Genomic DNA, 15,680 nt, shown 5'->3' with positions numbered 1-15,680 from the left:
CCAACTGCTTGTCGAGCCACATTGAGGGTTTGTGTTTTGTAACCTTTGGCTTCAAATTGTTTGGTGATATATGTGGACTCCTCATTATAATCCTTCAAGTTTGTGCAATTTCTCCTAATACGAGTGTATTGTCCTCTGGGGATATTCGTAAGCCAGATTGGGAGGTGACAGCTTGTTAAGTGTATAAAGCTGTTTGAATCCACTGGTTTGCGGAAACACCTTGTTTTTAGTTTGCTATTTTCCACATAAATAGTGAGGTCCAGGAAGTTGACCTGGGAATTACTGGTGGTAGGGGTAAATTCTAAGCCAAACTGGTTATTATTTGGGGTCGAGATGAAGGAGTTTAGTTCTGTTACGGTCCCCTCCCAGATAAACAGGATGTCGTCAATAAAACAACGCCAGAATTTTAATCCTGGATGTAATACGCCTTCCTTAAAAATGTGTTGATGTTCCCAGTGACCTACATATAGATTGGCCTAACTTGGCGCAAAGCGTGTGCCCATCGCGGTGCCCCACGTTTGCAAATAGTACTGTTTCTCATATTGGAAATAATTGTGTCTTAATATTGAACTCAATGCTTTCCAGAATGAATTCAATTTGGTTTTTTTTTGTATGTCCCTAAAGTATGTAGAAAGAATTTAGCTGACTCACATCCTTTTTCGTGGTTAATTACCCTGTACAGGGATTTGATGTCCAGAGTGCCCAAGATATAATTACTTTGCCAAGTAAAAGGTTCCAGAACTTGTATGGTATGAGTAGTGTCTTTTAAAAAAGCTGGGATTAGGGGCATACATTTTTTTAAGTGTAGATCTACATATTTGGATAAGTTAGTAGTCAAGCAATTAATGCCCGATATGATTGGGCGGCCTGGAGGGTTAGTGGCATCTTTGTGGATTTTAGGTATATGATAAAACATGGCTATTGTGGGTGTTCTGTTATTTATGAACTGAAACTCTTTCCTATTTAGCACCCCTAGCGTTTTGCCCTTTTGGGCTAATTTTTTTTTTTTATATAGTTCACAGTGGGATTGAAGTTCATTTTTTTGTAGGTAACAGTGTCATTCAAGAGTCTCAGTGATTCATTATGGTATGTAGTGCAGTCTAGTACCACAATGCCCCCACCCTTATCAGCTGGGCGGATAACAATATCATGATTTTTCTGTAGGTCAATGATGGATTTCCTTTCACTAGCAATAAGATTATGTGGAATATGCTTTAAGTTGTTTTGGTAAGATTTTCTTATATCTGTGGTAACCATGGTTTCAAAAGACCGGAAGGCACTAGAGTATTCATTGATGGGATTAAATGAGGATTGTGGTGCTAGGTTCGTATGAATATAGTCCTGAATATTGGTTGTAGTTGAGTAAGTTATCGTGTTGTTGGTGGGTTCCTTCTTCAAGAAATATTTTTTTAAAGCCAAATTGCGCATAAATTTTTTAATGCTGATGTATAAGTTAAAGGGGTTAGCCGAAGCTGTAGGGGTGAATTTCAAACCTTTTTGTAAGAGATTGGTCTCACTAGGGGTTAATTGGTGAGAGCTGAGGTTGAAAATTTTTTGCGTATGGTTTTTCAGCAATTTATTTAATGTTTTCTTTTTGGCGAAGGGGGGGGGGGGGGGGAAGAGGGTATTGGGATGACACCAAACAACCCTTTTAACCCCCACAATGCCCAACAAGCAGCTGTTAATGTACAGGGCTATTGTGTCCCGCTCTCGGCCACTGCCAGAGCAGATACTAAGTCATCAGTGGTGGAGCCGAGTGTCGGACCCTCCACTGATCTCATACTGATGGCCAATTCTATTCACAACTGGAAGAAAACATTAAGTCTTAAAGGGAACCTGTCACCTGAATTTGGCGGGACCAGTTTTGGGTCATATGGGCGGGGTTTTCCCAAAACTGGTCCCGCCAAATTCAGGTGACAGGTTCCCTTTAAGATAACAGCCAGTTATATAAACTGCAATGTGGCTTACTACCATTATGTACAATGGTTACGGTGTGTTTGCCGACATATATGCATTTTAGATGCACTGTACTATGAAACACCCCATAACTTTGTGCCCTGCTTCTCAAACGGTTAGGTAGTTGCCGGTTTTCACCGAAGTGACTACAAACTGCACAATCCTTATCTGGTAGCAGGAATATATGCTTGAAAAAGATAAAAATACCAGAAAAATGCTCCGTTAACATTATTTTTAATTTTGGCATCATCTTCCATCACAGGTGGTGAAGCCCAGGTGTCACCTTGGTCCTACTAGTGAGGCCATAGAAGAAAATGAAAAAATAAAATAAAAATGTCCCGAGAGTATAAAATGAAAACCGCTAGTTACTTTTTAGATGTAACTATTGAGCCTGGAATAAGTGACACTCTGTGTTATCTGTAACCTTTCCCCTAGCTGGTGTTCTGGTCGGCTGCACCCTGTACACTTCAGTGTCTCTGTATCCTATTTGCATACAAAGAAAAAAAAATAGCCACAATAACAAATGGGGAGGTGAAAATATATCCTCCATGTCCTAGTGTGTGAGAATTTTTAAAAAATATTGAGAAGGTTAAAAACAAAATCACCAGTTTTATTTTTGAATTTTTTTTTTTTTTTTTTTTAAAACAGACAACCTTCCCAAGATGGCAAGTATCCAATCGTGTGGCACTGAGCAAATACATCCACAAAGGACGTAATCAGTCACCAGCTCCAAGTCAGATTATTTTGGAGGACATAAGGACAGGAATTCAGTTGTCTGATCCCTGTTGATAGGGAAAGGTAGATAAGGGTGTTTTCACATTGTGTTATGCTATCTGTTCGTAGGTCCCAACCTCTTGGGGAAAAACAAAACATTCAGGCTATGTGCACACGTCAGGATTTCTTGCAGAAATTTTCCTGACAAAAACTGGACATTTCTGCCAGAAAGCCGCAAGCGTTTTTTTCGCGTTTTTTCATGCGTTTTTTTCCAAATGCATAGAATTGCGGGAAAAACGCGGAAAATCCGCAAAATTAATGAACATGCTGCTTTTTTTACCACAATGGTTTTTTTTCGTGGAAAAAAAATGCACCATGTGCACAAAACATGCAGAATGCATTCTAAATGATAGGATGCATCATGTATGCGTTTTTAATTAGTTTTTATCGCGAAAAAACCTGGACGTGTGCACATACCGTCATAGGGAGATCTTCAGGGCCATAGACTATAATGGTGCCCACTTAGTGAAGGGGAGCTTTGCCGTCCATCATTTTCAGGTGTATACAGCACGGCATAGAGTATGTTGAATGACGGCACCATTACAGTCTATGGCCTCATAGGTGCATACGCCCCAGCACTGCTTTGCCAGGGGATTCAGACACAAGCCCCAACAAACGGGTGGCAATATGCTATGGGAAAGAACCCCAGGTACCCCAGAGAACTGAGTATGAGTCAGGGCAGATTGCTGTCGGCTGATCGCCAACCATCTAATGTGTGTGGCCAGCTGCACTGCTACAAGGCATCCGATCAGTGATCTAGGCTACAGCTTTCTCTGGGGAGCCGGCAATGTCCAGTGTGAACAGCCCGTTATGTTCTGGGTCTTTGAGAAGCTCGCCATACACATTGGATGGCCGCCTGCCTCCCATACACCGGGGCACTCATTCGCCACTGTCTATGGGAGAGGCGCTGCCAGACATCAGATGGCGCCTCTCCGGGAGACAATGCGATGGGCAGCCTGACAATAAATGATCCGGGGCTCACATACAGACTGCTGGCAGGTCTGACACTACTGGAATGATTAGAGGGGGCTGCACTGCAGAGAGCCCCTGTAGGGACTGGGTGACATCAGTCTGCCGAGTAGATGCCCGGGCTCTCAGCTACACAATGCAGCCTGACAGTGTCTGGCAGCCCCAAGGACATGCCCTCGGATTCTGATTGGTGGGGTCAGTACTGGAGATCAGTGACCCCCGGAGACCCCAGAGTGAGCTGCTGGCATGTCCTATAGCACTGGATGGCAAGCCTCTTACTAATGGCACCCTGGTGGCAGCAGGGCGCACGGGGGCCCCCTAGTGGTCCTGCAGGGAGTGAGCGCTCACCTCCGCCGTCTCCACCCCGACCTTCTCGGACTCGTACATCAGGGACACAGACCGGTTGCTGCTGTCCACCGTGGACTGCGCCCTCCTCAGCACCTCTTGCTGCAGCGCCCGCTGCCTGTCTGCCTCCTCCCGCCGCCGCCTGTCCGCCGGGGACTCATAGGGGTCCTCCTCACTGTTCCACTTCACAGGCTTGAAGTCATCATCTTCATCCTCATCAAAGGGGTTGTAGCTCCTGGACATGGCGACGAGTCCGCACTGCGGAGGAAGCCACAATGACTGGGCCGTCAGGCTCGTACACCGCCCACGTACACACGGCAGAGCCACTTACCGGTATCAGCCCCGGAGCACGAGCACACAACACCCTGGAGCTCTGCCCCCACCGCTCACCTGACTCCTGGCCTCACTTCCGCCCAACTGCTGACGTCACTGCATCTCCCCAGCGCAACTTCCGCCCTCACTGCTGTACTACAGCGCAATATATAACCGTAGTGTGAGAGAGGCTACCTGGCTGCTGACACAGCGCCGCCTATCGGGAGATAGCTGTAAATGACACAAGTGTATGATATATATCTGCTTAGTGTATGTATTGATACCGGAAGTAGCTGGAAAGCTAGTTGCCATGGTAACCAGGGCCGGTCGCCCTCCTCCGCTTCTTCTCCAGCGGTCATGTGATCTTGTCATGTTGATCGCTGACGTCATCTGACGGCTCCGGGAGGAACATGGCGGCCAAGGGGGGCAGCAGTAGCTCCCGGGGGTTTTATTTCAACACCGTGCTGTCCCTTGCCCGCTCCCTGGCAGTGCAGAGACCGGCGGCCTTAGAGAAGGTGAGCCTGGGCCGTGCGCCCGGGGAGAGGGCTCCTGGTGACATGTGTGATTGGCAGGTGGGAGGAAGGCTAACCCTTTCTCTGCCGGAGCCCCGTTCATTACCTCCTGTATAGGGGGCTTGGGTGGGGTCACACGTCCCTGTGATTGGTGGGGAGGAGCACTGCTCATGTTATGGGGGTCCTGGGTCAGTAATAATGGCTCCGGTGTGAGTGATGAAGGATGAGACCCTACAGGTACAGAACATTACTGTGCAGCGATGATCGCTGGGGGATTCCAGCTCCGGAGCCTGTAGCACAGTGAATGCTGCTGTGGACTGTAGTAAGGTCATGTGGTTTTATTACAGGCTAGCTATGTATTTATAGCAAGGTATATGGTGTGTATAATGAGGCGCTATCGGGACCGGTGACGGAAATACTTCTCCATCTTTAGAAACCATTCTTCTGTCTTTGTGCATTATCGATCAGTAACATCGTCACCTCTGTGTCTGCTTGTTCCTGTCACCAGATCTCATAAAGTCACCTGTATATGGAGCACTTGGACCTGATGAGCCTGGTGTACTTTGGTCATCCATGTCAGAACAGCAGCAAACTAATTGCTGAAAGCGTTCTTAGTCCCTGATTCATCAAACTGATCACTCCAGAATTCTGGCCAAAAAAAAAATCACTTTGAAAAGTAGCAGAATTATTGTGACTTTTGACGTTATCAAACTAGGGAGAACGGGAGGCGATGAGGCCGCAGCTCCAATTCATGACCAGCTGCGGAGGAGCTTACCCCAGAAATCTTACTCCGGACTCTGAATCACTCCAACAGCGATGTGCCCACCGATCTTGGTGAATCACGGCGTTAGTGTCCATTTTAGTATCAGGAGGGAACGCTTTAAAAAAGGAATCTAGGATTAGGCTTGACTTTGATATTCAATAAAAGTACAACAGCACCATCCGGTCTAAGAGATCTAGTAATGTAGGTATCTGGAAATGGGATTTCTGTTCAATTAGCCTATGCCCCATTTATCACTAAAACTACCTATTGATGTTCCTGTTGTTCCAGGTGTACTTACGTTTGGCTTGTAACATTCACTAATGGTTGTGTGCAGGATGGTTGCTGTTAAAATATACAGTATTTGTAAATTGAAACATTGTTGGATATTACTGTATGATACTAAACGTTAGTAAATTTCATTAGGAAATATTTACAAATCTTGTATGTATTGGCTTGTTGTGTCTTATTTGATTATTTCTTTTCAGTACAGAAAGTGTTACTATATATTTATGAATCCACTAGATGGTGGCCCGATTCTAACGCATCGGGTATTCTAGAATATGTATGTCCGCATAGTATATTGCCCAGCCCACGTAGTATATTGCCCAGCCACGTAGCATATTGCCCAGTTACATTGTATATTGCCCAGCCACGTAGTATACAGCACAGAGCCACATAGTATATTGCCTAGTTACGTAGTATATTGCCCAGCCACGTTGTATATTGCCCAGTGACGAAGTATACAGCACAGAGCCATGTAGTATATTGCCCAGTTACATTGTATATTGCCCAGTGGCGTAGTATACAGCACAGAGCCACATATTATATTGCCCAGTTACGTAGTATATTGCCCAGCCACGTATGACACAGGTTAAAAAAATAAAAAATAAACATATACTCACCTTCCGCAGGCGCGTTGTAGCTCTGTCGCCTGTGTGGGGTGCAGGCGACAGCTTCCGGTCCCAGAGTGTGATGACCACGGCAGGTCCTTGTCGCGCAGGACCTGTGATGACGTCGCGGTCACATGACCGTGACGTCATGGCAGGTCCTTCTGCCAGACCATCCTTGCCACCGGAACGTGCCGCTTGCATCGCGAGGAGCGGGAAAGGCGGCGTAGGTGAGTATATAATCATTTTTTATTTTTTTAAATTATTTTTAACATTAGATGTTTTTACTATTGACGCTGCATAGGCTGCGTCAATAGTAAAAAACTTGGTCACACAGGGTTAATAGCAGCGGTAACGGAGTGCGTTACCCGCGGCATAACGCGGTCCGTTACCGCCGGCATTAACCCTGTGTGAGCGGTGACCGGAGGGGTGTATGTGGGCGCCTGGCGGGGAGTAAGGAGCGGCCATTTTCTTCCGGACTGTGCGCGTCGCTGATTGGTCGTGGGCGTTTTGCCACGACCAATCAGCGACTTGGATTCCATGACAGACAGAGGCCGCGACCAATGAATATCCGGGACAGACAGACGGAAGTACCCCTTAAACAATTATATAGTAGGATGGAGCTCTATAATTATTATTATTAATTTATACTAAGTATAGAGAAATATAGAAACCAAAAAAAACCGAAAACAGATCAGTACGGTAATGGGTAAATAATATAGTCAAACAATTGAAAAAACGTCAAATGTAGAAATATATACAAAATCCATACCAGACGGGGGTCATAATGAATATAGATTTTATTGAAAATACTAATTCTTAAATATTTAAATACATCATACAAAAAGGACAGCAGTGAGTGAGCAAAACACAGCTAAAAAGAGCAGCGCATCAGATGTGACAAAAAATGGGGGATGCGCTGAAAGACAGCACAAAAATATATCACTGCTGCACAGCCTGCAACACCTGAAGCATGGATGCCATAAATAACGCCAGCATATTGTCAATGAAAAACCTCGTGGAGGGTAACAGATGAAAAACGAGCTGGTGATGAAAGCACTAAAAACCCAGAGTGCTGAGTCGGAGCACTATAATATATATCACAAGGTAAAGGTACCTTCACACGAAGCGACGCTGCAGCGATAGCGACAACGATGCCGATCGCTGCAGCGTCGCTGTTTGGTCGCTGGAGAGCTGTCACACAGACCGCTCTCCAGCGACCAATGATGCCAAGGTCCCTGGGTAACAAGGGGTAAACATCGGGTTGCTAAGCGCAGGGCCGCGCTTAGTAACCCGATGTTTACCCTGGTTACCAGCGTAAAAGTAAAAATAACAAACAGTACATGCTCACCTTCGCGTCCCCCGGCGTCTGCTTCCTGTACTGTGTGAGCGCCGGCCCTAACAGCACAGCCGTGACGTCACCGCTGTGCTTTTACTTTCACTTTAGGGCCGGCGCTCAGTCAGAGCAGGAAGCGGACGCCGGGGGACGCGCAGGTGAGTATGTACTGTTTGTTATTTTTACTTTTACGCTGGTAACCAGGGTAAACATCGGGTCACTAGTAACCCGATATTTACCCTGATTACCAGCGTAAAACATCGCTGGTATCGTTGCTTTTGGTGTCAAACCTGACGATACACGCCGGTCTGACGACCAAATAAAGTTCTGGACTTTCAGCAACGACCAGCGACATCACAGCAGGATCCTGATCGCTGCTGCGTGTCAAACACAACGATATCGCTATCCAGGACGCTGCAACGTCACAGATCGTTGTCGTTCTCGTTGTAAAGTCGTTTCGTGTGAAGGTACCTTAACTCCAATAAGATGATCAAACTAAATACTAGTACCTTTGGACATCGCAGCGACAGGGTGCAGGGAGCTAGTATTTAGTTTGATCATCTTATTGGAGTTACCTTGTGATATATATTATAGTGCTCCGACTCAGCACTCTGGGTTTTTAGTGCTTTCATCACCAGCTCGTTTTTCATCTGTTACCCTCCACGAGGTTTTTCATTGACAATATGCTGGCGTTATTTATGGCATCCATGCTTCAGGTGTTGCAGGCTGTGCAGCAGTGATATATTTTTGGGCTGTCTTTCAGCGCATCCCCCATTTTTTGTCACATCTGATGCGCTGCTCTTTTTAGCTGTGTTTTGCTCACTCACTGCTGTCCTTTTTGTATGATGTATTTAAATATTTAAGAATTAGTATTTTCAATAAAATCTATATTCATTATGACCCCCGTCTGGTATGGATTTTGTATATATTTCTACATTTGACGTTTTTTCAATTGTTTGGCTATATTATTTATCCATTACCGTACTGATCTGTTTTCGTTTTTTTTCAGTTTATATGTTTTGGCTTACGGGGGATGCCCTTTGGTAGCTCTTAGGGTTCTTTTAGGTTTATAAGTATAGAGAAATGTCTGTTCTAGAGTAGGAGCCTTGGGCCACGTGCACACATTGAGTATTTGTAGCAGATTTTTCTCGGCACAAACCAGAGTGTTGGCAGGAAAGGCACTGTGTAAAATGTGCCTTTGACTTGTTTTTTGTGCGTGTTTTTTTTTTTCTTGTGAAATACGCTGCACAAATGCTGAAGTGACCGACTGAAAATGTTTTGGTTGTTAAGATCCATAAGGCAACATAAGCAGCATGTGCCGGAGATTTCAGGAATCTCAATCACTTTGCTGTATCTTTAAAATGTTGTGTTTTTGCTGCAGAAAAAAAAACAGCATGTGAACGAGTCCTTAGGCTGGTTTCACACATGCACCGACCAAGTACGGAGCGGCCAAAGATGCCTCGTCAGTCTCAAGAAAAGGCTATCGAGTTAGGGTCAGGACTGACTTACGGCTGGTCCCGACATCGCGGTCCATGTCTTGGGTTGTGTTCTTTTTTTTTTTTTTTTTTTTTTAAATTATATGGTTTTACCTTGTTCAGGGCTAAAAAAAAAATACACCGTGGACACTGTGAACGCAGCTTTGCATTAAAAAAGATAGATTTTTGACAAATAGTCTATTTAAATAATTTGATGATAAAAATCAAAAATCTAAAAACGTTAGTTCAAAGTGCGCAAAGCAGTCATCAAAGCAAAAGGTGGCTACTTTGAAGAACCTAGAATATAAGACATAATTTCAGTTGTTTCACACTTTTTTGTTAAGTATATAATTCCACATGTGTTAATTCATAGTTTTGATGCTTTCAGTGTGAATTTATAATTTTCATAGTCATGAAAATACAGAAAAATCTTCAAATGAGAAGGTGTGTCCAAACTTTTGCTCTGTACTGTACCTTTTAGGCCAGATTCATGCATCAGGTTTTTTATGCAGATTTTTAGTCAAAGCCAGGAATCGATCCTAAAAGAAGGAGAAATATAATACAACTAGCTGTTTCCAGCCAGCTAACGCTCGGCACGCTCATTGCTATCTAATTACCGCTGCTGGTGATTAAACTAAAGTAAATAATGACAACATTCAATAGCGCTTACGCAGGTGGTAAATTAACTTAAAATGAAGTTAATAACAATAATTGTGGTAATGTGGTGGAGGGGCGGGATTATGTGTGGTAATGTGGGGGGGCAGGATTATGTGTGGTAATGTGGTGGGGGGGCGGGATTATGTGTGGTGATGTGGGAGGGCGAGATTATGTGTGGTGATGTGGGAGGGCGAGATTATATGTGGTGGGGGGCAAGATTACGTGTGGTAATTGGTGGGGGGGGCGGGATTACGTGTGGTGGTGGGGTGGGATTATGTGTGGTGATGTGGTGGTGGGGCGGGATTATCTGTGGTAATGTCGTGGGGGGGCGGGATTATGTGGTGATGTGCTGAGTGGCAGGATTATGTGTGGTAATGTGGTGGGGGGGATTATCTGTGGTGATGTGGTGGGGGGCGGGATTACATGTGGTGATGTGGGGGGCCAGATTACATGTGGTAATGTGGTGGTGGGGCGGGATTATGTGTGGTGGGTGGCAGGATTATGTGTGGTGATGTGGTGGGGGGATTATCTGTGGTGATGTGGTGGGGGGCGGGATTACGTGTGGTGATGTGGTGGGGGGCCGGATTACGTGTGGTAATGTGGTGGTTGGGCGGGATTATGTGTGGTGGGGGGGTAGGATTATGTGTGGTGATGTGGGTGGCGGGATTATCTGTGGTGATGTGGTGGGATTGTGTGTGGTAATGTGGTGGGGTGGGATTATGTGTGGTGGTGGGGTGGGATTATGTGTGGTGGTGGGGTGGGATTATGTGTGGTGGTGGGGTGGGATTATGTGTGGTGGTGGGGTGGGATTATGTGTGGTGGTGGGGCGGGATTATCTGTGGTAATGTCGAGGGGGGGTGGGATTGTGTGTGGTAATGTGGGGGGGCGGGATTGTGTGTGGTAATGTGGTGGGGGGGCGAGATTGTGTGGTGATGTGGTGGGGGGGGCGGGATTGTGTGTGGTGATGTGGTGGGGGCGGAGCTACTGTGCAGAGGGCGGGATTAGCGAGTAATCACGATGCCTCTTATATACCGTATGTAGATTAAGATGTCATTCAGATGTCTGTGTATCACGGTCCATGATGTACAAACCGGCTGCTGGTCTCCCGACCCAATTTGACATCCTCCTATAAGGCTATTAAAAGGAACCTGTCAGCAGGATTGTGCACAGTAACCTACAGACAGTGTCAGGTTGGCGCCGTTATACTGATTACAGTGATACCTTGGTTGATCAAATCCATCTTGTGGTTCTTTTTTAATCTTTATTTTCAGTTAATAATATGCTGGTGCCCCGGGGCGGCCTTTGTGGGGTCTTCATGTGGAGCTCTGATTAGGTATTCAGAATGCAGACTGCTGACAGGTCACTGATCCCTCACTGACCCGCCCCCTAATTTACATAATGGATACCTGTATATACTGAAAAAAACCCCTTGTGCAGGCAGGCTCCAGCTGTGACCCCTGCGCTGCAGCATAATCGCATGGTTAGTGTCCTAGTAATCACTGTTCTGGATGTTATAAATCAAGTACAAAAAAAAATCTATTTGAAAATGCCGCCTGCACAGTAGCAGCTGTCGGTGTGTATAGAGATCCGATAGCTGCTACTGCGCACGTGGTGACATTTTGTAGGAGGAAATTTTTATTTCTTCTCCAGCAAGATACAGCTGCTACTGTGCAGGCGCCATTTTCAAATTGATTTTTTTTTGTACTTGATTTATAACATCCAGAACAGTGATTACTAGGACACCAAACATGCGGTTATGCTGCAGCGCAGGGGTCACAGCTGGAGCCTGCCTGCACAAGGGTTTTCCTTCAGTATATACAGGTATCCATTATGTAAATTAGGGGGCGGGTCAGTGAGGGATCAGTGACCTGTCAGCAGTCTGCATTCTGAATACCTAATCAGAGCTCCACATGAAGATCCGGCCGCCCCGGGGCACGGGCATATCATTAACTGAAAACGATTAAACAACAACCACAAGATGGATTTCATCAACCCAGGTATCACTGTAATCAGTATAACGGCGCCGACCTGACACTGTCTGTAGGTTACTGTGCACAATCCTGCCGACAGGTTCCCTTTAAGTTCGGGTCAGTAGACCCACGTCCAGTCCGATTATCGTGTTTTATATTTGGACCGTGATAGATTGGTGTATAAATTTGGCCTTAGTATTCTGCTAGTTTTTTTTTAACCCATTTTTTACTTAATTGCAAAAAAAATACATCTATTACTAATTGAACAATTGTAGAAAATACTACATCAGTATCATAGGTTTCATTTAAAATATATAATGCTTCCAAATGAAATACTTCATTCTCTGCAAAAGGTTTTAATATGATATTTTTTTGTTGGGAACTTGTCATATACAGTTGTGCTCAAAAGTTTACATACCCCAGCAGAATTTTTGCTTAGGCTACTTTCACACTAGCGTCGTGCACTGCACATCGCAATGCGTCGTTGTGGAGAAAAAACGCATCCTGCAAAGTTGTCTGCAGGATGCATTTTTTCTCCATAGACTTTTATTAGCGACGCATTGCGTCGTGTTTTGGCGGACCGACGCCACAAAAAAAGTTACATGTAACGTTTTTTGTGCGTCGAGACCGCCATTGATGTCCTCTTCTGACTGTTCCCATGGTTGACATTGCAGATGGACAGCACACCCCCTGCTTGTTCTTCCTACCTTCATAAAAGATCACTTTTGTATTGTGATGTGATTTTATTAGCATGTATTTCAAATAAAACTTTATCTTTTTACTAAGTTCTCAGTGGTTTATGGTTACTGTATGTATGAAGGTATCTCAAGTGCACGGACAGATGCTGGGAGCCCCCTCCATCAACATTCTTGTGCAGAAGAAAATGTAGCGTTTACCGCAGGTTCCTGTGTGAGAAACTTGCAGTGTGACCTGCATACCTATTTCTGCAGCTCTCCCGTGCTGGGCTCCCATTCCTGATAGGCCCTTGTGCCGTTAAATCGGCTGCACATGGGTTATGTCAGTCTCTTGTTGGCAGCGTACGGACTTCTGAGGGCCAATACCTTGTTCTGCTTACATGTCCAAGACTTGGCCAAACAAAGTCGAAGAGGTCCATCTCTCAGCCTCTGACATGTCACTGTGACATGTAAAAATGTTCAGGACCCCAATGCTGTGCACTAACCCTTTGTGTCAGTTACTTTCAAGAAGTTTTATAAATATTAACCATTATCATTTATCAAAAAAAACTGATCACTTCACTTGGAGACCCCGGTGCCCAGTTGCTGTCATGGCGGCGTTGATTTTAGCAATGTAGGCATTTGTACAAGGGAGAAATTATTGTACTGGAAAGTGTTGCTATAATATTAGAATATCTGATCTATTGAGGGCAGAAGTAAAATAATGAATCCGCCGCCATGCATTAGGCTATGTGCACACGTTGCAGATTTCCTGCAAATCTGCAGCTTTTTTTTCTGCGCAGAAACGCTGCAGATCTGCAAGTGATTTACAGTACACTGTAAATCAATGGCAAAAAAAATGCTGTGCTAATGGTGCGGAAAAATCTGTGCGGAAAACGCAGCAGATTCAAAAAAGGACCATGTCAATTCTTTGTGCAGAACTGCTGCGTTTCTGTACCCATTCCATAATAGAAATCTGCAGGGGGAAAAAAAGGAAGATATCCGCACAAAAATCTGCAACGTGTGCACATTCCAAAAAAAGGCACAGATTCTGACCTGCATTTTCTGCCAAGAAATGCAGAATCTGCACAGAAAATTCCACAGTCAAATCCGCAACGTGTGCACATAGCCTTATGAGGTGTTTAAATACATATCGCTGGGCATCCTATTTCCCAAGATGAATAATGGTTGACGTTGTCTTCTTAGGCTGCCGTCACACTAGCAGTATTTGGTCAGTATTTTACCTCAGTATTTGTAAGCCAAAACCAGGAGTGGAACAATTAGAGGAAAAGTATAATAGAAACATATGCTCCACTTCTGTATTTATCACCCACTCCTGGTTTTGGCATACAAATACTGATGAAAAATCCTGACCAAATACTGCTAGTGTGACGGCAGCCTTACTGTTATATAATATACGGTACCTGCTGCCCCAGATCCTTCACATACTGCGGCATCTGGTGGGTGTAGAACGCTCCCATGCTGAGATGTGATATCCAAACAAGTGTGTCTTGTCTTTGCCCTCATCCATCTTATCCCATTAGAATGTCATTTAGTCTGATCAGGAATAGATGAACACAATCTAGTAAGTGAGGACAAGTTATGTAGGACATCTGAAGTATTATGATATTTTCATGATTCTGCTTCTTGGTGACTCCTGTTATTTGTGCGCTACTTCTCCTTGATAGCATTATAACACTTGGAATGTTATCTACAATTGAAGAAATGCAGACATTTACTTGGGAATTTAGAGACTCATAATTCTGTTTGTTTTGTGGATACCAACAATTCTTTGTCTCTTAATAAGAGACTTTAAAATCTAGTTACCTTATTTCGTGGGGATTTCCTAAAATATCATATTTACCAGGCTTTAAATAGTATGAGGTTCAAAAGGGCATAAATTCAGGTGCTTCTCACAAAATTGAATATCATCAAAAAGTTAATTTATTTCAGTATTTTTCAATACTAAAAGTGAAACTCATATATAGAGTCATTACAAACAAAGTGATCTATTTCAAGTGTTTATTGTTGATATTATGGCTTACAGCCAATGAAAATCCAAAAGTCGTTATCTCAGTAAATTAGAATACTTTAAAAATGATTTTAAAATCCAAAATGTCTGTCTACTGAAATGTATGTTCAGTAAATGCACTCAGTACTTGATTGGGACTCCTTTTGCATCAATTACTGCATCAATGCGGTGTGGCATGGAGGCGATCAGCCTGTGGCACTGCTGAGGTGTTATGGAAGCCCAGGTTGCTTTAATAGCAGCCTTCAGCTCGTCTGCATTGTTGGGTCTGGTGTCTCTCATCTTCCTGTTGACAATGCCCCATAGATTCTTTATGGGGTTAAGGTCAGACGATTTTGCTGGCCAATCAAGCACAGTGATACTGTTGTTTTTATACCAGGTATTGGTACTTTTGGCAGTGTGGACAGGTGCCAAGTCCTGCTGGAGAATGAGATTTCCATGTCCAAAAAGCTTGAGGGAGACATGAAGTGCTCTAAAATTTCCTGGTAGGCGGCTGCACTGACTTTGGTCTTGATAAAACACAGTGGACCTACACCAGCAGATTACATGGCTCCCCAAACCATTACTGATTGTGGAAACTTCACACTAGACCTCAAGCAGCTTGTATTGTGGCCTCTCCACTCTTCCTCCAGACTCTGGGACCTTGATTTCCAAATGAAATGCAAAATTTACTTTCATCTGAAAATACCTTGGACAACTGAGCAACAGTCAAGTTCCCTTTCTCTTTGGCCCAGGTAAGACGCTTCTGGCATTGTCTATTGGTCATGAGCAGCTTGAAACAATGAATGCGACACTTGTAGCTCATGTTCTGGATACATCTGTGTTTGGTGGCTCTTGAAGCAATGACTCAAGCAGCAGTCCACTCCTTGTGAATCTATCCCAAATTTTTGAATGGCCTTTTCTTGACAATCCTTTCAAGGCTGCGGTTTTCCGGTTGCTTGTGTACCTTTTTCTATCACACTTTCCTTCCACTCAACTTTCCATTAATATGCTTGGGTACAGCATTCTGAACACCTAGCTT

The 15,680-nt window shown here is 44.4% G+C and overlaps 2 protein-coding genes across 6 annotated transcripts in view; one reads left to right on the top strand and one right to left on the bottom strand.

Annotated features, from left to right (window-relative positions):
• The window catches only part of SNAP29 (synaptosome associated protein 29), a 43,139-nt gene extending 38,578 nt beyond the window's left edge, over positions 1-4,561 (bottom strand). The window contains exons 1-2 of one of the 2 annotated variants that reach the window (XM_077293440.1): positions 4,435-4,561; positions 4,048-4,302 (exon numbers count right to left, since the gene is read on the bottom strand). In XM_077293440.1, the coding sequence (XP_077149555.1) occupies positions 4,048-4,287 (240 nt within the window). In that variant the 5' untranslated portion in view covers positions 4,288-4,302; positions 4,435-4,561. Of the gene's footprint in view, positions 1-4,047; positions 4,303-4,375 lie in introns of both variants that reach the window. The other variant, XM_077293439.1, reaches the window with a different exon arrangement.
• A 147-nt stretch (positions 4,562-4,708) lies between these two features.
• The window catches only part of PI4KA (phosphatidylinositol 4-kinase alpha), a 149,392-nt gene continuing 138,420 nt past the window's right edge, over positions 4,709-15,680 (top strand). For all 4 annotated transcript variants that reach the window (XM_077293431.1, XM_077293429.1, XM_077293430.1 and 1 more), the window contains exon 1: positions 4,709-4,871. In XM_077293431.1, coding sequence (XP_077149546.1) covers positions 4,767-4,871 — 105 coding nt within the window. In that variant the 5' untranslated portion in view covers positions 4,709-4,766. The remainder of the gene's footprint in view (positions 4,872-15,680) is intronic.

This window comes from Ranitomeya variabilis, chromosome 1 (assembly GCF_051348905.1).
Source record: "Ranitomeya variabilis isolate aRanVar5 chromosome 1, aRanVar5.hap1, whole genome shotgun sequence".
In the NCBI taxonomy this organism is placed as follows: domain Eukaryota; kingdom Metazoa; phylum Chordata; class Amphibia; order Anura; family Dendrobatidae; genus Ranitomeya; species Ranitomeya variabilis.
This window is presented reverse-complemented; position numbering and strand designations above follow the sequence as displayed.